Consider the following 21,609-nt stretch of genomic DNA (forward strand, 5'->3'; position numbering starts at 1 on the left):
CTAACTCTCAAGCGCTGATTCCTGAGCCGCGGGGAGCGCTCCCACTTCCTCGCCGGGAGCTGTGGGCGGTGCTTTTCTCTGGGCCCGCCCCCTTCCTCCTCTGAGCCAATCCGGACAGGTCTGCGAGTGGCATGGCTGCCCCCCGGTCCTCCGACTGTGGGCACCCAGCTAATGCTGCGAGGTATTTCTGGTAGTTTCCCAGTATCCACGCCGGACAATAAGTTTCTTAGGTCCGCAGTCCTGGTGTCTTGTTGGGCCGCAGGGCTCGGGCTCTGAGGAGAATGGGTAAGGTCCCCAGGCGGGTAAGGTTCGTGGGGTGGGAAGGGAGGAAACCGTTTTTTTTGAGACCCTCGGGCCCCTTCCTCCAGAGTATGTTGCCCTTGTCAGCCCGGGACCGGTGCCGCTGGGGGCAAGGGAGGACTGATCCCTGCTCGTGCCCTGGCTTTTGCCTTTTGGGGCTAGGAGATGAGTTTAGAACTATGCTTCTAACCTCAAGCAAAAGACAGAGAAAACTGTCTCCCCCTTACCCACGTGTGTTGAGGACTTTTGGTCCTTTCCAGGAGTAGCACCTGTAAACCTCAAATCTTAGACTTTGCCTTTTGAAATTACCCCCAGGTTCAGCATTTGAGGCCAGGTCCATCCATGTCTCCCTTAAAAAAAAGTGGGACTTGAGGTCAATTATTTGAGAACCCTTTGCAAGTAGCTGTGGGTCTCTAAAAATAAAATTAAAAAAAGAGGAATACGTTTAGTATTATTTTCCTTATGGAGCAGCGTAACAAAGCAAAATTAACTCATAATTCCACATAAAGTGTTTTGACTTTATGTTCCCTTCTTTTCCAATCGCTATATTCAAATGAAGATAAAATTTTATATTCTTTTTTTGTATTAGCATTATCATTATGACAATTATATTACATATCACAGTGTTTTGTTTTTATTAGAGTTGCTTTTTATAGATTTCTTAGTGGGGTTGTTGAATATGAAGGTTGGTTTTTCTTTTTTTTTCTCTTAAAATAAGAATGGGCATCATTGTATATGTAACTTCAAATAAAATTACTTGTATGTGTCATTTTAAATTTAGATCCTTCTTTGGATATGTGGGACTTCTCATCTTTAATATCATTATGGATAAACAGGTTTTACATATATTTGGGCTTTGCCTTTGGCTTTAGCCTTTGGATTTGTTTCCAGATTGTCATCAGAAAGCAGGTAAGTGGAGTTACCTTTATTTTTAAAATATATATATATTTATTTATTTTTGGCTGTGTTGAGTCTTCGTCGCGTGTGGGCTTTCTCTAGTTACGGCGAGCGGGGGCTACTCTTTGTTGTGGTGGGCGGGCTTCTCATTGCGGTAGCTTCTCTTGTTACGGAGCACGGGCTCTAGGCACGCAGGCTCCAGTAGTTGCGGCATGCAGCCTCAGTAGTTATGGCACACGGGCTTAGTTGCTCCGTAGCCTGTGGGATCTTCCTGGGCCAGGGCTTGAACCCGTGTCCCTTGCATTAGCAGGCGGATTCTTTACCACTGTGCCACCAGGGAAACCCAAGTGGAGTTAATTTTTCTAGGAGAGTATTTGGCATCAAATTTTGTAGAGAATGCAGAGTGCAGATTTTCTAAGGCTTCCAGAAAAATATAGAAATTCTAAAAGGAACTTTCGATCACTTTTATGTTTGGTCTCTAGAAATAGTTTTTCAATGCCAAAAAATTTTTCTTGTCAGTTTTTATAGACTAAGTTATTTACCTTTTCTTTGATGGGCTGTGGAAGTCTCATTGTTAAGATACAGGAAGGTTTTGTAATGAAAAATTAAACTTTTGCAAAAAACCCAAATCTGCTTAGCACCCTTAAGGGGTAGTAGTCTTCTCTTTTCTTTCCAGTAATTAAGAATCAGAAAATAAGTTTCTACTATTATTCCACTACAACACATTATGGGTGAAAGTACGTGTAGTTTTATCCTGGAAGGAATGGGAATCATTATAGTCTTAAGAAATGAGGGCCCTGCTTTTAAAGGACCTAATTATACCAAGGGGTTAATATTTGAGGAGTACAATCGAAAGATTAAGAGAATAATAAAATGGGTCAGTATCTGAGCGACTTATAATTTTCATCCCTAATGAAGTTGGGAAAATATTCAAACTTGATGGATTTTGTGTTTATTTCAAGAACAAAAACTCACAGGAGAAAACCGTTCCAAAAGCATCTCGGGATTTGATGACAAATGGCTATATCTCTCTTCAAAAGAAGGAAGTCTTTGTGTCTGGAGTGAAGATTTTCTATGGTTCTCAGACTGGCACAGCAAAGGTAAGAACTTATAATGACACTTTTCATTGGGTCTCCTGATCTTTTAAGAAAATTTCTGAAAAGTATTCTTTAGCAGCGAACTGAATTGATCTTCTAATCTTTTTTCATCTTTGTTTTTCCTTTTTACAGCATACATTTTTCCTTTCTGGGGTGGTGGGTGGGTTTCATCTCAATTTCAGCTGATTGGGGGTGTCTGGTGGTCACTGTCATGCGGGGTCTTTGTTCTGAAGCTTGTTTCTGCTCAGCAGAATGGAGACTTGGAGTTCCAAGTCCATTACTGTGTATAGAAGTAGGGGATAGTGAAAAATGGCAGCAGTATGTCCAGTATGGACCCTGACGTTCACAACTTCACACATCTATTTAATGAAATGTATTTTGATTTCTCAGTGTTAAAAGTGTTAACGATATACATTGAATACTGTATAGATACCAGCTGCAGATACATAGCTGAAAGATGCTTTAATTGTATTTAGATGCTGCCTGCTTCTTTATTATAAAGGTCACAGCTATTTATTGCTTTCTAGGAAAAGAGTCTAAGCCTAACATGAAAATGAATTAAAAACAGAATTCCTTGTCGTTGTTTTGGTAGAGTATTAAAGAGGGTTCTACTGCCCTCTCGTGGATGTTTTGTAGAATACTACTTTTTAAAAGGTTTTCAGTATTTTGTTGTGTGTGTCATAATTGAAGGTCACTTATAAGTAAGTTCAACCTTAAGCAGCAGAGGCAGGAAACTGGAAGAAACATTAGAAAGGCATCTGAGCTGCGGAAACAAAGTCCTTTTATGTTACTCATAGAAGATCTCATTCCTAGCCTCTCTTTTATGCCTGCTTTTACGATTTTTTAAAAGATCAAATTAATACTTGCAGATGGTAACAAATCCAGGTGTACAGAGGGTTCATAATGAAAAGTACTCTTCAGAGAATCCATTTTAACTATTGATATTTCTGTTTTTAATTCCTCTGAGGGTTATTTCTTGAACCTCCTTCTGCCATGTTTCTAGATTAATCAAGTTAGATAAAAGTTATTGACTCCTTGTATTAGTCAGTTCCTCAGATCTCAGCGGCTTAATATTGTTGCCCACATCATTGTTGATATGAGTTAAATGGCCCCCCTTCTTAAAGCTGTGCCATCTGAATTTCTCTATTTGGCTTTCACATTTGATTGATTTGTATTTGGCTTGGTATAGAAGACTCGGGCAAAATTCTTTTCTTACAACTTTGAGGGCATTACATCCTTGTCTTTTTTTTTTTTTCAATAAATTTATTTATTTTTTATTTTATTTACTTTGGCTGTGTTGGGTCTTCATTACCGCATGCAGGCTTTCTCTAGTTGCGGCGAGAGGGGGCTACTCTTTGTTGTGGTGCGCGGGCGTGCGCGGGCTTCTCATTGCGGTGACTTCTCTTGTTGCAGAGCATGGTCTCTAGGCGTGCAGGCTTCAGTAGTTGTGGTGCACGGGTTCCGTAGTTGTGACTCGTGGGCTCTAGAGCGCAGGCTCAGTAGTTGTGGCTCACGGGCTTAGTTGTTCCGCGGCATGTGGGATCTTCACGGACCAGGGCTCGAACCCGTGTCCCCTGCATTGGCAGATGGATTCTTAACCACTGCGCCACCAGGGAAGCCCCCTAGAAGCTTTTAGAATAATTCCCTTGTCCTAGATATTTGGAGCTTTTGTGAGATAGTGTCTAGGTTGGGTCTTTTTCAGCCATTGTATTGTATACTTGGGCTGTTTTGTTTTGAAAATTTGTGTGCATTAATTCTGCTGATATTTCTTGGGTAAACTTCTTTCCCTTCTGTTTTCTCTGTTCTACTTGGTTAGTTGGATGTTGGACCCTTTGGATGGTCTTCTGTGTCTCAAATCCTCTCTCATAACTTTTGGTAACTTTCTTTCTGTTCTGGGTTCTTGGATTTCAATTCCAAACCGTTTTTTTGAATGTTTTAGTTCGGCTATAATGTTTTTAATTGCAAAAATGCCATTCTGTTCAATTTCTATTGCATCTTTTTCATAATCTAAGAATATATTTCAGTGAGTTCCTGATTTATCTGCTTCCTCCATGTTTCTGCTGCTGCTATTTATCTTTCCTGTCACTTGTTCTCATCATGGTCTTGGTGATCTGTGGTTTTCTGTTCATATTTAGGATGGAATGATGGGGTAGCTGGTGTGGATTTTCTCTGTTAACTGTGTAAATAGACTTGTTTTCTCTAGTTGTTAGTTCTCACTGTATGCTGTGTGCAAGGTGGGTCAGGGTATGCCAGGTGACCTATCTACCTCACATCTCCCTCTAACTACCACCTCAATTTTTTTTTTTTTTTTATAGTATTACTCCTTGAAAGTGTTGTCTGTGCTTGCTGTCTCTAATTTCTCTACTCCTGTCTTTCTTGACCCACTCCAGTTAGGCTTGTGTGCCCCAGCCTGCTCCCAGTGACTTTCATGTCGCTAATTAATTCCCAGTCTTCATCTTACTTGGCCTCTTAGCTGCACGACAGCTCCTTCCTTGTTGACATACTTTCTCCATTGAACTTTTGGGACACTCTTCTCTAGGTTCTCCTCCTCCTCTGCTGAGGCTAGTCTGCCTCACTGTCATTTGCGGATTTCTCCTCATCTTCTTGCCCTCCAAAGATAGGAGCGTCCCAGGGCACAGTTCTTGAGACTATGTCTTTATCTGCACTCACTTCACTCTCTAAGGGATCTTGTTATCTAGAGCTTTCAGTTCTATTTATTAGAATTTGACAGAGTTTTTCTGTAAAGGGCTAGATATTTTATTTTACATATGTTTTTTAGGTTTTCAGGTTTTGCAAGGCGTATGGTCTTTGTTGCAGCTGTTCAGCTCCGCTGATGTCGTGTGAAAGCAGCCGTGGACCATGTGTAAATAAATGAGCATGACTGTATTCCAGTAACCTTTACTTATAAAGACAGAGGGCCGGATCTGGCCTGCAGGCCCTAGTATGCTGATCCCTGTAGTAGATGATGGCCTCTAAATGTATGTTTCTAATCTGAACTTTTCCTCTCAACCCCAGACACTCATCCCCAGCTGCCTATCTATCTTAGATCTTCATGTGGATGGATGTGTAGTAGGCGACTCAGAATTAGTGTGCTCACAACTAAACTCCCGATTTTCTGCCCAAACCTCTTCCACCTCTAATTTTTCCCATTCCGATAAATGGCAACTGCATCCTTCCAGTTGCCCAGTTCAAAAAAACCTTTGACTTCTCTCTTTTTCTTACTACCCACATCCAGTCTGTCAGCACATGCTGCGTGTTCTACTTTCAGAATAGATCCTGATTCCAGTCACTTCTTACCGCCTTCACTGCTGCTGCCCCGGCCTAAGCCAGCCTCCCTCATATTTTGTCTGGGTTACTGCGGTCATCTCATCCTCAGCCTCCTTCGTTTAGCCCGTCCCAGCAACCACAGGGACCGTGAGAACTTAGGCGAAATGGTGTTAATCATCTTGGCTTAATACCGTGCAGTGACTCCCTCATTCACTTAAAGCAAATGCCAAAGCCCCCATGGTGGCCAAGAGGCCCTCACTTCTGGGTCTCCACCATCTCCTTTACCTCATGTCCTTGGTCCCCCCCTCCAGTCTTATTAACCTCCTTGCCGAGTGTGCTCGCGCGTTTGGGCCTTTTCACTTACACGTCCCTCTGCTGGGGATAGCCTCTGGCTTGCTCTCTCACTTCCTTCAGGTCTTGCTCAAGTCTTTATTTTTGAGGCCTGTGGCAGTGTTGTCTGACACCAAATAGTTGTTTTCCCACACCTATTTTCCGATTCTGGTACTGTCTACTCGAGTTATTGTCAGATTGTCCCCACCTCAGACACCAGTCACAAGTCCCAGGGGCCATGTGTACTCCTGACTGGCCAGCTATACATTCAGGGGTTCCCACAGTCTCTTTCGTAGGTTTGCTAATTCCCTAGAATGACTCACAGAATGCAGGGAATTGCTTTGCTTAGTCTACTGGTTTATTATAATGGATACAACTCAGAAAGAGACAAATGGGAGAGATGATGGGGCAGGTCTTGGGGGGAGGGGCGGCACAGAGCTTGTGTGTCCTATTTTGACGTGCCACCTCCTCGGCATATCAATGTGTCCCCCAACCCCTGTCATTTAGGGTTTTTTATGGAGATTTCATTACGTAAGCATGACTGATTAAATCATTGACCATATCTGATTGAACTGCATCTCCTGCCACCCCTCCCCTCCCCACAGGGAGAGAAGATGTTGAAAGTTCTAAGCCTTTAATCCCAGGGTTGGTTTTCCGCTGACCAGCCCCCATCCTGAAGCTACCTAGTCCCCCACCGCAACCCCATGAGTCATCTCATTAACACACCAAAGACAGCAAGTTCCAAGGATTTTAGGAGCTCTACGAGCTCCCTGGAGACAAAGACCAAATATTTATTTTTTATTCTATATACCTGTCCTGACCCTCCTTATGTAAAATAACAACTCTCCCCATGCCTCCAATACCACATTCTTACCCCTTATCCTCTTTTCCTCCACAGCACTGATCACCATCTGATATACTGTGTATTTTCTCATTTGTGTGTTTATTCTCTCTCTGTCCATTAGAACATCTCCTTGAGGATGTTCCTTGATGCTCCTTAAGGGCAGGGAACATGTGTGCCTTGTTCCCTGTTGGGTAATATCGCCCAGAGCTGAGACTGGCCTGGTGGATGCCCAGTAAATGGCGAGGGCAGGCTTAGCTTTAGTCCTGGCAGGTGGTGAGCCAAGTGTTAGGCTACCAGGCCAGAAAGAGGAAGAGAATTCCCTGGGGTGCCAACATCTGGCTAGAAGTTGTAGCCTTCCCCAACCATTTGGTTCATTTTGTTTGGAGAAGAGAGTAGCAGGAGTCTGCCTGGGGGTAAAAGGTGAGTGTCGCTGAGGCTCTGTGTGCACCGGTCCCATATGATACAGATTCTCTGTATGCCCCAGGGCCTTCTCTGGCCCACTGCTCCCTCCCATTTTTGCCCCCGTGACTGACTGATCCCAGAGCCCCTCTGGTTCTCTGTCTCCCCCGAGGCTTTCTTCAGTCTGTCAGCCTGCTGCTTTCTGCTTTCTGTCTCCCAGAAATGTGCTCGTAGTTCTCATATTTCCCACTCTCCTCCCTCTTTGGTATTTCTTCTCCGTCTATATGTTTCTTCTAGTGGGGCAAAGCAGCCGAAATGTCTACAAGTACATATAATCCCACATATGTACTTGTAGAGTGAGAACAACACAGCTGAGTGATTGGTCTCTGTAAAGATGCTTGAGAAAATGGTAGAAATAAGAATAGAATTTGTGTTGATGGTGTTACATGTCAGTCACCGGAAAAGCTTTTCATGCTAAATGCTTCATTACCTTGCCAACAGGAATAAATGAAGACTGTATTTTTCATTTATTTAGCTTATTGAAGACTTTATTTGATTTTTTTCCCTCCTATCAGGGATTTGCGACAGTTCTTGCCGAAGCAGTTAGCTCCCTTGATCTGCCTGTGGCAGTTATTAATCTGAAGGAATATGACCCAGATGACCATCTAGTAGAAGAGGTTGGTAATTGTCTTATTTTTCCTTCAATCACAACTTTCAAATTTAATTGACCTCCTGTGTTCTGGGATAAACAGACTCTTCAGAATAAATTTAATTTTCACGCTAAAGGATTCCAGTCGGTTGAGCGTTCAGTGTCAGTCAGGTGCTGAGTGTGTGGTGGCGTGCTGACTTGGGCATGATGCGGGGCCGGTCCCTCTGGGGTGTTAGACTGAAAGCTTGGGTGGTTGGAAGTTCCCTCCTGCTTTGACTGTCGTAATCAAAGAGGGTTGTCACTGATGGCCGTGTGCCGGGCATGTGAACCACGTGTAAGCCTGCTGAAAGGTCAGGAGCCACTTGGGTGGCAGAAGCAGTATGGGTTTTGGAGTTAGAGAAATCTCTTTAACTGGCTGTGTGACCTCCAGGCGTAATGTCGTATCTGTGAGAGCTTCATTTCTTCACCTGAGGAATGCCCTGCCCCCTCCTCTAGCCATGCCCAGGTAGGGAAGTTGGCCTGACAGCAGCGGTTCTCCAAGCGTGGTCCTTGAACCGACAGTATCAGCATTTCTGGGAACTCGTTAGAAATGCAGATTCTCAGGTCCTAGCCCAGCCCCGCGGAATCAAAGTCTGGATGTGGGGCTGTGTTTTAACAAGTGCCCCAGGTGATTCTGAAGCAGCTAAAGTTGGAGAAGCAGTTGGAACAGGCATCGACAGGCCTTTTCTTTAAAGTGCCAGATGGTAAATATCTTCAGCTTTGTGGGCCACGCAGCTACTGAGTTCTGCCTTTGAGGCACGAAACAGCCAAAAACAGTATGTAAATGAGTGAGTGTGGCTGTGTTCCAATAAAATTTTATTTACAAAAACAGGCAGTGAGTGGGACTGGGCCTGCGGGCTGTAATTTGCCAGTCCCTTCTTAGTGGATAAACCTCTAGCTGTAAATGTGCATTTCCTTCTCCCCCAAGATACGTTGGAGTACAAATGAGTGAGCTTGAATCCGCTCTAAATTATTTGTTTAAAATTATTAGCAAGCTTGGATACTTAATTATTTGTAAGGAATTACTTATAACTTACCTCCTGACTTGGAACTGTGAAGATACACCTGAGCAGATGAAATACTGTGGCTCACAGGACTGAAGATGTGTTTTGTTTCCCGTGGAGATGATGGTGCCAAGTGTTAAGTCACTTTACATTTAACGTTTTATTGCTTTGATTTTTCAGGGGATTTTTTAGAGATCTTTCTGTATTTCTTCCTGACTGATTTGGCTTTTGTTTCCAATATGGCAAGCAGGAGCTGATAGGAATTTATAGTCTGGGAAATGGGACGGAGTATATGGTGAAGGGCACCAGGAGGTGTGTTGGCAGGAGCAAGGGGCTGGGTTTTCTCCCCTGTGCAAGGTCCTGGCCCTGTTTCCTTTCTCTTTTGAAAATAAGTAACATTTCTAAAAGCACTCTTTGTCTTTAGAGGTTAGTGTGATATGAATGTCAGCGTTTCAAAAAGGATTTTCTTCATTGAGATAACTTTATATCTTGGCTACTCTTCTGAAATAATGAATTTGTTGGTTAGGTTACCAGTAAAAATGTCTGTGCCTTCCTGGTTGCTACCTACACTGACGGTCGGCCGACTGAGAGCGCGGAGTGGTTCTACAGGTGGCTAGAGGAAGCAGCCAATGACTTTCGATTTGGCAAAACGTACCTGAAGGGTGTGAGATATGCGGTGTTTGGCCTGGGAAATTCTGCGTATGTGAGCCACTTCAACAAGGTAGGTACAAGGTAGGTATGTGTTGAATTGTAGGGATACATTCTCTTAAGTGAAAAAAAAAAATCACCTACACAGGTACATACATGTGGGTGTATGTGAGACAATCCACACTCTTTGGTACTTATTAATAAACTTTTTGTGTTATTCTTTTTATCGCTGGGAATTGCTACCGTATAGGAGGCTCTCAGTAAATTTTTATTGAATAAAATGAATGAAAATGCTTCCTATTGTCTAGCGTCTTAGCGGCTTGTATTCATGGCCAGAGTCTAGCCTCCTGTCCCCAGGCAGGAAGGACCTTGTAGATGGAAGGTCCCTGATTCTTTGGGACCTGTTCTGTTGTGGAGTGACCTTTACTGCCCAAACTAACTCTTCACACAGTCAACTTGTTGTCTTTTAATCATTACTTTTCTTTTCTTTTTTTTTTTTTTAATTTTATTTATTTATAGTTGTTTGTGCCAGGTCTTAGTTGTGGCAGGTGGGCTCCTTAGTTATGGCTCGCGGGCTCCTTAGTTGTGGCAGGTGGGCTCCTTAGTTGCGGCATGCATGTGGGATCTCATTCCCGGACCAGGGATCGAACCCGGGCCCCCTGTATTGGGAGCACGGAGCCTTAACCACTGTACCACCAGGGAAGTCCCTAATCATTACTTTTTAAAGTAATGAAATAGAAGAAAAACATTCACTGCCCTTTATGTAATAAAATATTAATTGTTTTCTTTTATTCTCCTGGATCCTTTTTTCTGAGTGAAATTAACTTGGCTCCTTTTCCTTTGCATTCTCTATACTTTAAAAAAGAAAAATGTGGAGCCTCTCAGATTCTTAGTGGTTCTGAAAAGCGATCAGAATTTTTTTACGTGTCCCTCTCCCCAGATGTGAGCACAGCTCGGCTCACCTATCTTTGGTAGAATGTGAGGAAAGATGAAGGTGGAGATCTTTCTGTAAAAGTTGTTTTCATCCAACTGTTCTATCAAGATGTGTATTCTCCATGCCTGCCCCCCCCCCCCCATATTTTCAAAGGAAGTAGACACAAGGTAAAATTCAGATATGTAAATATTTTGTTTACTGTCTTGCCACTTAGGAAGCCTGTTAAGTTTTTGAACTCTTAATTGTACTTCTTGATAACTCCTGTGCCTCAGCTTAAGTGCTTCATGCTGTAATAAAATGCATTTCTGGCTTATGAAATCATGAGTCTTGCCAAATGGGCTCCGTTTGTACTTTGTTGTTTAATGGTCTTTGGCCCCAGAGGCTTTATTTGAGAAGAAACTGATTTTGCTACTGAGTGATTTCATTCTGACCATGGTTTAGAAGACAAGTTTTCAAATCCTTCATCAGGTACTAACCCTTAGTTTAACAAAAGAATTTGTCGGTCCCTATATTTAAAAAAAAAAAAAAAATCTTCTGCAGAATCTTACCCGAACGTATCAACGGCTGGAGGGCCTGAAGCCCTTTTGACTGAGCAGTTCCTCCTTCCTAGCAGCGGCCGGGGACCGGGCCCCAGCGGAACCCCAGGCTGTCGCAGAGCAGGCTGCCGGCCTCTGATGTGGAGGACTGTTGTAGCTCACCTGTCTCGTCCTCCTGCAGGTGGGGAAGAACGTGGACAAGTGGCTCTGGATGCTCGGCGCCCATCGCGTGATGTCCCGAGGGGAGGGCGACTGCGACGTGGTTAAAAGCAAACACGGCAGCATCGAGGCCGACTTCACAGCGTGGAAGGCTAGGTTCATCTCCCGGCTGCAGGCGCTCTGTAAAGGCGAGAGAAGACCCTGTGGTGGCAACTGCGAGAAAGGCAAGTGCGAGTCTAATCAGCGCGGCTCGGAGGCAGTGGAGCCAGGGTCTCACGCTCAAGAGGGATCTCATCAGAGAGGCGCTGAGGTACGGAGCCCACGTGTCCATGTCTCCCTGGTTTCCGCCTGCATTTGGAGGTGCTGAACCTCTCCTCTGTCCTGGGAAGCTCCTTCCTTGGCCTCTGGTTAGAAGGAAGAGCTGCAGCTCATGTGGGGATGTTCTGGAGAGAGTGGGGTCCTAGGATAAGCCATCTTGTGCTGGGTGCTTTCCTCAATATGTTCTTTAATTGTTGCATTGCTGGAATCCAGTAGGTTTCTGCCCCGGTTAGCAGGTTAGGAAACGGGTCTGGAGAAGTTGGGTATGTCCCGGCTGAGCTCATATCTTTTTATCCCCGAACCACATATTCCTCCCGACCTCTTTTATTTAACGACTCCATTAATCACTCAGACTTGAAGGCTGCAAGTCATCCCAGGTTCCTCTCTTTCATCCCTCACATTCTAAAAATTTCTCTTTCTTCAGATACCCCAGTTCCTTTGAAGCTCGTGTTACATCAGGCTGTATCACTGCTGTTGTCTTTGGGCCACCTGGTCGCTTGCATCATTTGGGAACAACTTGACATTCTGACTCCCTGTCTTTCTCGCCACCGTTGTTCCTGTCATTCCTCTTGGTGGCTGAGCCATCCACATAGATGATTTATCCTGTCCCTTTCCTGGCCTTCACACCCCCAGGAACCATTTTCTCCAGTGACCTCGGCCTCCCACTTCCATGCTCACCTCTGACATTTCATGTCCCTATGACCTGAGCTCTGAGCTCTCTCTGGTGCTCTTACTTTAAAGTTCTTTGGACCCCATGTGTTTTTTCACAGGGTAGTGCTAACTGCTTATTTCACTTCTGTCTTTACCCAGTTTTCAAATTTTATACTCGTTCTCTTAAAAACATCTTCAATTCCCTTGCCGTCCACTCCCTCTTCCAACCCAGTTGGCTAAGCCCCAAGCCAGGTTGGAACCTGTCTGCCTTCTCTTTGACCACAGATTGGTGACCATGGGCTCAGGTGTGCAGCCAGAACTGCCCCCAGTCTTCAGCATCCTCTCACTCTCCGAGACCACTGTTCAGTGCTCTCTTTCCCCCACCCCTTCCTCCAGCTCTCATAGGAAGCCAACAGAGAATTCTCTTAGAGCCTCCCCGCACTGTCTACAAATCCTGCCATCTTTTCTGCCACAGAGACCAAGTATCTAGTTCCTGTCAAGCCCATTCTGTGCATGCTCTGGGATCAAGGACTTTGTTCCTTCATATATTGTGTGTCTCTCCCCTGTACTGTTAATCTCTCTCTCTCTACTAGGTGGTCCCCAGAAATACATAAACGTGCTCTGGAATCACCTGTGTTTAAACAAACACAGAAAGCAAATAAGAAACAAGCCTTTCCTTTGTTCTGTGCCTTTCAGCTGCTGTTTCATTTTTCTGCTCTTTTTCTAGCCAGTCTTTTTGCTTTCATTTGTTTATCTTCCCTCCAGTTGGCTCCTAACATTTTAAAAAACTTAAAAAAATTTTGAGGTAAAATTTGCAAAGCATAAAATTAACCATTTTAAAATACATACAATCTAGTGTTATTTAGTACATTCCCAATTTTGTGTAACCACTGCCTGTATCAAGTTCCAATACCTTTTCATCACCTCAAAAAAAACCCCTTACCCATTAAGCAGTCACTCTTCACTCCCTTTCCCTCAGCCCTGACAACCTCCACTTTGCTTTCTGTCTCTATGGATTTACTTATTCTGGATATTTTATACAAGTGGAATCATTAATATGTGAGCTTTTTTGTCTGACTTCTTTCACTTAGCATAAAAAAGATTCATCCATGTTGTAGCATGTGTCAGTACTTCATTCCTTTTTACGGCTGAATAATATTCCATTGAATGGAATTGTTGATCCGTTTATCTGTTGATGAGAATTCTGGTTATTTCTACCTTTTGGCTATTGTGAATAGTGCTGCTATGATATTCATGTACAGGTGTTTGTTTGAGTAACTTTTCAGTTCTTTTGGGTATATACCTAGGAGTGGATTGCTGGATCTTGTGGTAATTCTATGTTTAACATTTTGAGGAACCACCAAGCTGTTTTCCCCAGTGGCTGCACCTTTTTGCATTCCTACCAGCAATGTACAAGGCTTCCAATTTCTCCACATCCTTGTTAACACTTTTTTTTTTTTCTTAATTGTAGCCGTTCTAGTGAGTGTGAAGTGATGTCTCCTTGAGGACTTTTTTGTTTTTGTTTGTTTATTTTTTTAATTTTTAAAATTTTTATTGAAGTATAGTTGATTTACAATGCTGTGTTAGTTTCAGGTGTACAGGAAAGTGATTCAGTTATATACGCACACACATATATTTATATATATACACACATATGTGTATATATATTCTTTTTCAGATTCTTTTCCACTTATAGTTATTACAAGATATTGAATATAGTTCTCTGTGCCATGCAGTAGGTCCTTGTTGTTTATCTCTTACCAGATATATAACTTGCAAATATTTCCTCCCATATAGACTTCCTTTTCACTTTCTTAGTCATGTCTTTTGATGCACTAAAGTTATTAATTTCCATGAAGATCAATTTGTCCATATTTTCTTTTGTTGCTTATGCTGTAGGGGTCATAATATGAATCCATTGCCAAATCCGAGGTAATGAAGAGTTATTTCTATGTTTTCTTCTAAGAGTATTATAGTTTTAGTTCTTATATTTAGGTCTTTGCTTCATTTTGAGTTTATGTTTGTGTATGGTGTGAGGTCAGGGTCCAGTTTTATTCTTTGGCATGTGTAGATCCATTTTTCCCAGCACCATTTGTTGAAAAGACGATTCTTTCTCGACTGAATGGACTTAGCACCCTTGTCAAAAGTCCATTGTCCACAGACGTGTGGGTTTATTTCTGGATTCTGTTCCACTGATCTATATGTCTCTCCTTAAGTCAGTACCACACTGTAGATTTGTAGTTAAGTTTTGACATCAGGAGTCCTCCTACTTTGTTCTTTTTCAATGTTGTTTTGGTTATTTTGAGTTCCTTGCAATTCCATATGAATTTGAGAAGCGGTCTTTCCATTTCTGCAAAACACATTGTTGGGCTTTTGATAGGGACTGTATTGAGTTTGTAGATTACTTTGAATAGTATTGTCATCCTAACAGTATAAAGTCTTTCAGTCCATGAACATGGGCTATCTTTCCATTTATTTATGTGGTCTTTAGTTCCTTTCAGCAATATTTTGAGTTTTCAGTGTCCAAGTGGTTTACCTTGGTTAAATTTTTTCTTACGTATTTTATTCCTTTAGAAGCTATTGAATTCCACAGTCATCAGAGAAGATACTTTGGTTGATTTTAATCTTTTGTGGCCTAATGTATGGTCTGTCCTGGAGAATATTCCATGTGCACTTGAGAAAAATGTGTAGTCTCCTGTTTTTGAGTGGAATGTTCTGTATATATCTATTAGGTCTAGTGGATTATAGTGTTGTCCCAGTCCTCTATTTCCTTATTGATCTTCTATCCAGTTGTTCTATCCATTATTGAAAGTGGGGTATTGAAGTTTCCAACTATTGTAGAATTATCTTTTCTCCCTTCAGTTTGTCAATTTTTACTTCATATGTTTTGGGCTCTGTTAGGTCCATATATGTTTATAATCATTAAGTCTTCTTGGTGGGCTAATACTTTTATCAATATATAATATCCTTTGTCTCTTGTAACAATTCTTGGCTTAAAGTCTATTTTGTCTGAGGTTAGTATAGCTACCGTTGCTCTCTTTTGGTTATTATTTGCATGGCATATCTTTTTCTTTCTTTTTTTAATGTTTTTTTTTTGGCTGTGCCACGTGGCTTGCAGGATCGTAGTTCTCCAACCAGGGATCAAACCCAGGCCCCCTACAGTGGAAGCACAGAGTCCTAACCACTGGACCGCCAGTGAATTCCCTGGAATATCTTTTTCTGTCCTTTGACTTTCAACCTCTTTTTATCTTTGGATCTAATGTGAGTCTGTTGTAGACAACGTGGAGTTGGTTCCCTTTCTTCTTCTTTGTTTTGATCCATTCTACTTGTCTCTGCCTTTTAATTGGAGAGTTTAACCCATTTTCACTTATAATAATTACTGATAAGCAAACGCTTCTGTCATTTAATTATACTTTCTATATATTTTACATCTTTTTGTTCCTTAATTTTTCCATTACTGCCGCCTTTTGTGTTTTTTTTTTGTGGGGTACCAATTTGATTCCTTTCTCATTTTCATTTCTGTACATTTTTAAGTTATTTTTTGGTAGTCACCCTGGGGATTGCAGTTAACCTCTTTGACTTACACCACTCTATTTGAATTAATATCACCTTTATATACAAAAACTGTGCTCCTATTCAGCTCTGTCCCATCCCCTCTATGTTACTGTTGTCACAAATTACGAGTTTACATGTTGTGTGCCCATTAACATGGATTTTTAGTTATTTTATGCATTTGTCTTTTAAATCATATAGGGAAAAAGGAATTATAAACAAAAATTACAGTAATACTGACTTTTGTATTTAACCTATATACCTGACTTTAATTTTCCTTTTTCTTGGTTCCGTGTTTACTTGGTTTTTGTAAGCCTTTGACTAATTCTCAGAGTTCTGACAAAATGACATCTGTTGGTTTTTGCTTAATTTTTAGGTGTGTCTGTGGGGGAACAAGCCCTTAGAGTTACCTACTCTGGCATTTTTGCTGATACCACTCATAGTTTTTAACATGTAAAAAAATTTAAGTTAAAAAATGTTTTTAAAATCAAAAGTAACACTTGTACATATAAAACTTCAAATAGTACTTAGAGGCTTATAATTAAAAACTGTACTTCCTTGTCTATTTCTAGCTAATTCTTATTTTCCCAAGGCAGCCACTTTTAATTCTTTTACCTTTTTCATTTATATTCTTAAATAATAGTCCCTTCCTGCTATTGACTTTTAAAAATGTCAAAATCTCACACACACACACGCGCGCACACACACACACACACACACAGCATCATTTCCCTTCTTCTTATTCTCTTGTATCACACTTTCTGGTTGGACCATTATTCATTGTCATTATTGTAACTGTGTGCATATTCATATCTGCCCTATATACTAGATTATTATATTTTCATTCTTATACATTTATTCTCCTTAAGATTATTGCTGCATTTTTTAAAATAAATTTATTTATATTGTATTTTTGGCTGCGTTGGGTCTTCGTTGCCATGCACAGGCTTTCTCTAGCTGTGGCGAGTGGGGGCTACTCTTCATTGTGGTGCATGGGCTTCTCATTGCGGTGGCTTCTCTTGTTACGGAGCATGGGCTCTAGGTGCATGGGCTTCAGTAGTTGTGGCACGCAGGCTCAGTAGTTGTGGCTCACGGGCTTTAGAGCACAGGTGCAGTAGTTGTGGTGCACAGGCTTAGTTGCTCTGCAGCATTTGGGATCTTCGTGGACCAAGGCTCGAACCCGTGTCCCCTGCATTGGCAGGCGGCTTCTTAACCACTGTGCCACCAGGGAAGCCCCCTGTTGCTACATATGTTTTGATTTCTCTATAACCATCACTAATTCTAGAACTATCAGCACTGAAAGTTGTTTTTCAGTATTCTGTAGTTGTTACTGATTCTTGGTGGCTTCTCGCGTGCCCTCTCCTTCTGCTCCACTGTGGCGTGGCTGCCCTCGAAGGCTTGCTGCAACTGAAGTCCTGTGTCTTCCACCCACAGCCAGCTTCTTGGGTTCCCTAATTCTTGTGTCTCATATCCTCTTATCTCTCTACTGACTCTTGTTTTTTGGAGCACATTCTCCAGTAGCTCTTTGAGCCGCGCTGTGTTTTAAAGGTGGATTTGCAGACTTTTCATATCTGTGAGTCTTTATCCCATCTTCACAGTTGATTGATGCTTTGGCTGCGTGTAGAATTCTAGATGGGAGTCATTTTCTTTCAGAAAATGGAATGCGTGATCCATTGTCTTCTAGTTAAGAGTGGGACCCAAGTTTAATTTGGTTCTGAGTTTGTATTATATTATCTTTCTTCACCTCTCCTACAAACCTTAAAGCCTCCAAATAAAATCCCTCTAACCAGCTATTCTTTGCTCTGTTCTTCCCCCCAAATTCTGTGCCTGTTTTTCTTGCTTTCTCTGCTTGTACAGAACATGTTTTCTAGTTTATCTTTACACCAAGGATGCAGCCTTGTGGGGTCCCCAGCTTTGACTCTGGTCTCCTGTGTAAGAATTTCCTCCTAGTATCGTCCCTTCAACTTTACCTGCTCTTCCCTTGTCCTGTCCTGCTGTCAAAATAGGTTCCACAGATTCAGCAGATACTCTCAGCTCCATGTGTCACTTACCTCCTAGGATTCGCCTTTTTAGTTCATATTTGTCCTCTTTGGATTCCTTACGTTTTTGCCAACTCCATAATACATTTAAAATTATGCTTTTAAAAAATGCAGAGACTTCCCTGGCAGTCTAGTGGTTAAAGCTCCGTGGTTCCACTGCAGCTTTGTAGGCCGTATTGTTTCTGTTGCAGCTGTCAGCTCTGCCATATTAAGAAAGTAGCCATAGATAATGTGTAAATGATGGGCTCCTTTAGATTTGGCCTGAGGCTGGCTGGCCTCTAGCCTAAAATATCTCAAGTCCATCCAGTGAACTTACAGTCTGGGAAAGAATATTAGACACTTTGCTACTTTGCACAGTGTATTTCTGAAGCATTGATGTTCCAACAGGAAGAGCCCTTTGGGAGCACCAGTGAGGAAGAGTCTGGTACTGAGGACCATCAGAGTCTAAAATCTGTCATTGATGTTGAAGACCTCGGCAAGATTATGGATCGTATGAAGAAAGAAAAGGTACTGTAATTTTGGGAAATGGTGAGCTGGGATCCTACAGTTGGTTGACATCTAGCATCTGTATTGGTGCATAGTCCATCTGAGCTCATAATTGGACAGTTTTATTTCTTTGCCTCCTGTTTTGAGAGTTTTATACTTTTTTTGGCCATTTTAACATGAGTTGTGTGAAAACCTTTCTCAGCCCTGTGGAAATGAGCTCGTAGTAGAACAGACATAACTGAGGAAAGGGTAGATGGTTAGAGGGACTTTCCTCAGTGTTGTGGCTGAAGACGACAGGATGAGCAGCATGGTGAGATTGGCGTTGAGATTCCCAGTGGAGCCCTCATGGAAACGTGCTTCCCTGTGGTAGGCCGAGTGGTGTTGGGCTTAGGGATGGCACGGTGCTCTGTGGGTGTTGAGGTCAGCTTAGGTGGAGGCCCTAGGAATCTAGGAAATGTTCATCTAGGTTGTCATTGTCTTAGTTACTTGAAGAGTAAGAGAATGTACGGTGTAGTAGGATTTTATGCAGAGTCTAATGATCTAAAATGGAAATAACATTATATATACAATAATATAAAAATATAAAGTCTCAATTTATGTGTGAGTTTTGGGAAATGAGAATATCCTAAGGTAAAAATGTATCGAATGCGTAAGTCTTAGAAACAAAAGAAGCAAACTGTGGAAGAATCCAGGGAGACCTATGATAAAATTAACACAAACTCAAATGAAACAGTTCAGTAAGGCAGCAGGCCATAGTAAGGTAAAAAGTCAGCACCCTTTATATTCCCAGATAATAACCAGTTAGAAGCTGTGGTGGGAGAGGACCCCATTTACAGCAGCTACATAAAAAATAAAAATAAAATAAAAAAATAAATAAAATAAAAAATAAAAAAATAAAAAATAAACACACACATAGGGATACACTTCTGAAGAAATAATCTTAAATCTCTACGAGGAAGACTTTAAAACGTTCCTGGAAGATGTAAAAGTGCCTTGAACAAATGACAAGACCTTCCTCGTTTTTAGATATAGTGACTCAGTATTGTAATGCTGTCAGTTCTTTTAAGTTAATACATACATTTGATGCAATCCCATTAAAATTCCAGTAAGGTATTTTTTTTTGGAGCTAGACTGGTTGATTCATGTGGAAAAATAAACATGCAAGGGTAGTTAGGGAAACTTTGGCAATAGTCATAATGAGAAAGCCTAGCCCTACCAGGTATTTAAACTTACTGCAAGGCATCTGTAACTGACACTGTGGTACTGGCTCCCGATGAGACAGACAGACCAATGCAACAGAATAAAATTCCAGGAATAGATCCAAGAATATACGGAATTTCATATATGATAAAGGGGTGCCTCTTTTCCCCAGGGGGAAGATATACTTTTAAGATAAATGATGTTGACAACTGGCTAGCTACTCGTGAAAAGATAAGTTGGCTCTGAACCTCATACATACATCAGGATAAACTCCAATCTGAGTTAGATCTCCAATCAGAGATATAAGTGTTGAAAAATATGTAAATAATAGAATTAGATGCATTATTTAAAACTTGAAGAAATATTTTGTATATTATCTGAAATCTGGAAACAATGAAACATTGAATGTCAGTGATTTTTAAAAAAATTCACGTGGCTATAAACAAAATCAAAAGACAAATGATAAAGTGAGGGAAAATATTTGCCCCTTATGCTATAAAGAAGGAGTTAATTTTTCTACCATACACAGCACTCTTAAAAATTGAATGAAAAAAAAAGACTTTAATAGAAAAAAATAGGAAAAACACACGAATAGGCGAGTCTCAGAAAAAGCTCTACAAATAGACTTTAAACATATGAAAAAATCCTCAAATTCACTCATAATAAAGGGCATGCAAATTAAAACTACACTGATATATGTTTCTCACCTAGAAAAGTAGTAGAAATTCAAAAGTTGGACAAGGCACAGTTGGTGAGGCTCTGTGGAAACAGGCACCCATACCTTTCCGATGGGAGTCCAGAATGGTATACCCGTGTGCAGGGGCTTTTGTCAGTCTTAACCAAATTCACACGCATTTACGCGTGATCCAGCAGGCCCAGATGTATAAATTTGCCTTGAAGATACATCTTCACAAATACAAAGCAGCATCTGCACAAGGTTATGCCTTGCAGCAAGTATAACAACAGCTGTTGGATACTGGCTGAAAAAAGCATGATGTACCCACACAGTATAATATTGTTGTACAGCTGTGAAAAATAATAAAGTAGATCCATATGCATTAATGTGATTTCCAGGTGGTATGATTTGGAGGCTGGTATGAACTTAAGATTTTAAAAAATGTACGTTTATTGTCATGTTATATTTGCAAATTTATAATTTAAGTGTGTGCGCGTATAAATAATATTTTGTGGCTGTGTTTGTGGAAAGGACCTGTCATATTCTGACACCAGCTAACACCCAGTTAATTCAAATGACCTGCAGTTCAATTCAGTTCTGGCACTACCTGGAGTTAGTGTCAGACCCCACAGGTTTAGGGGATAGTCCTGTGCAAGACTGTCCCCACTTCAGTGGTAGCTGTAAGTCTAAGGGTCCACTTGGACTTCCGACCAACTGGCCATAAGTATGGGTGTTCTCATGTCCGATCCCCTCACGTTCGATAATTTGCTAGGATGACTCAGAACTCACTGAAAGCACTGTACAAATCTCCCTTGATTTACAATGGTGTTATGTCCCAATAAACCCATTTTAAGTTGAAAGTTTTGTAAGTCAAAAACATTTAATACACCTAACCTAGCAAATATCAAAGCTTAGCCTAACCTACCTTAAACATACTCAGAACACTTAAATTATCCTACATTTGGGCAGAATCATCTAACATAAAGCCTATTTTATAATAAAGTGTTGAATGTTTCATGTAATTTATTGAATAGCGTACTGAAAGTGAAAGAGTGGTTATATGGGTACAGAATGGTTTTGAGTGCATTGGTTGTTTATGCTCCTTTGTGACTGTGTGGCTGACTGGGAGCCTTGGCTTGCTGGCATCACAAGAGTGTATTGTACTGCATATGGCTAGCCTGGGAGAAGATCAAAATTCAAAATTCGAAGTAAGGTGTCTACTAAATTTGTATCGCTTTCGCAACATCGAACCATTATAAGTCAGGGACTTATGGTTACAGTTTTGTAGTGAAGGATACAAATCAGAAACCACCAAATGGAAAGGAAGCATAGGGGAAGATCTGAGAGTGGAGGGTTGGGGAAGAGACCCAGAGTTTCTGTGCCCCCTCCTCGTGGAATCTGGGCACATCACCCTCCCACCCCATCAATGTGTTCACCACCTAGGAAGCTCTACTGAGCTTTATTTTTTACTTTATAAATTTATTTATTTATTTATTTATTTTTGGCTGTGTTGAGTCTTCGTTGCGGTGCACGGGCTTCTCATTTCAGTGGCTTCTCTTGTTGCAGAGCATGGGCTCTAGGCGT

At 41.4% G+C, this 21,609-nt stretch overlaps 1 protein-coding gene across 2 annotated transcripts in view; it reads left to right on the top strand.

The window, feature by feature from the left end:
* Positions 1 to 118: 118 nt before the first annotated feature.
* The window catches only part of LOC132349231 (S-adenosyl-L-methionine-dependent tRNA 4-demethylwyosine synthase TYW1), a 206,533-nt gene continuing 185,042 nt past the window's right edge, over positions 119 to 21,609 (top strand). For both annotated transcript variants that reach the window (XM_059897473.1, XM_059897472.1), the window contains exons 1-7: positions 119 to 285; positions 1,082 to 1,209; positions 2,160 to 2,297; positions 7,710 to 7,811; positions 9,353 to 9,547; positions 11,126 to 11,413; positions 18,051 to 18,170. In XM_059897473.1, the coding sequence (XP_059753456.1) occupies positions 282 to 285; positions 1,082 to 1,209; positions 2,160 to 2,297; positions 7,710 to 7,811; positions 9,353 to 9,547; positions 11,126 to 11,413; positions 18,051 to 18,170 (975 nt within the window). In that variant the 5' untranslated portion in view covers positions 119 to 281. The remainder of the gene's footprint in view (positions 286 to 1,081; positions 1,210 to 2,159; positions 2,298 to 7,709; positions 7,812 to 9,352; positions 9,548 to 11,125; positions 11,414 to 18,050; positions 18,171 to 21,609) is intronic.

Source organism: Balaenoptera ricei, chromosome 15 (genome assembly GCF_028023285.1).
Source record: "Balaenoptera ricei isolate mBalRic1 chromosome 15, mBalRic1.hap2, whole genome shotgun sequence".
Lineage (NCBI taxonomy): Eukaryota > Metazoa > Chordata > Mammalia > Artiodactyla > Balaenopteridae > Balaenoptera > Balaenoptera ricei.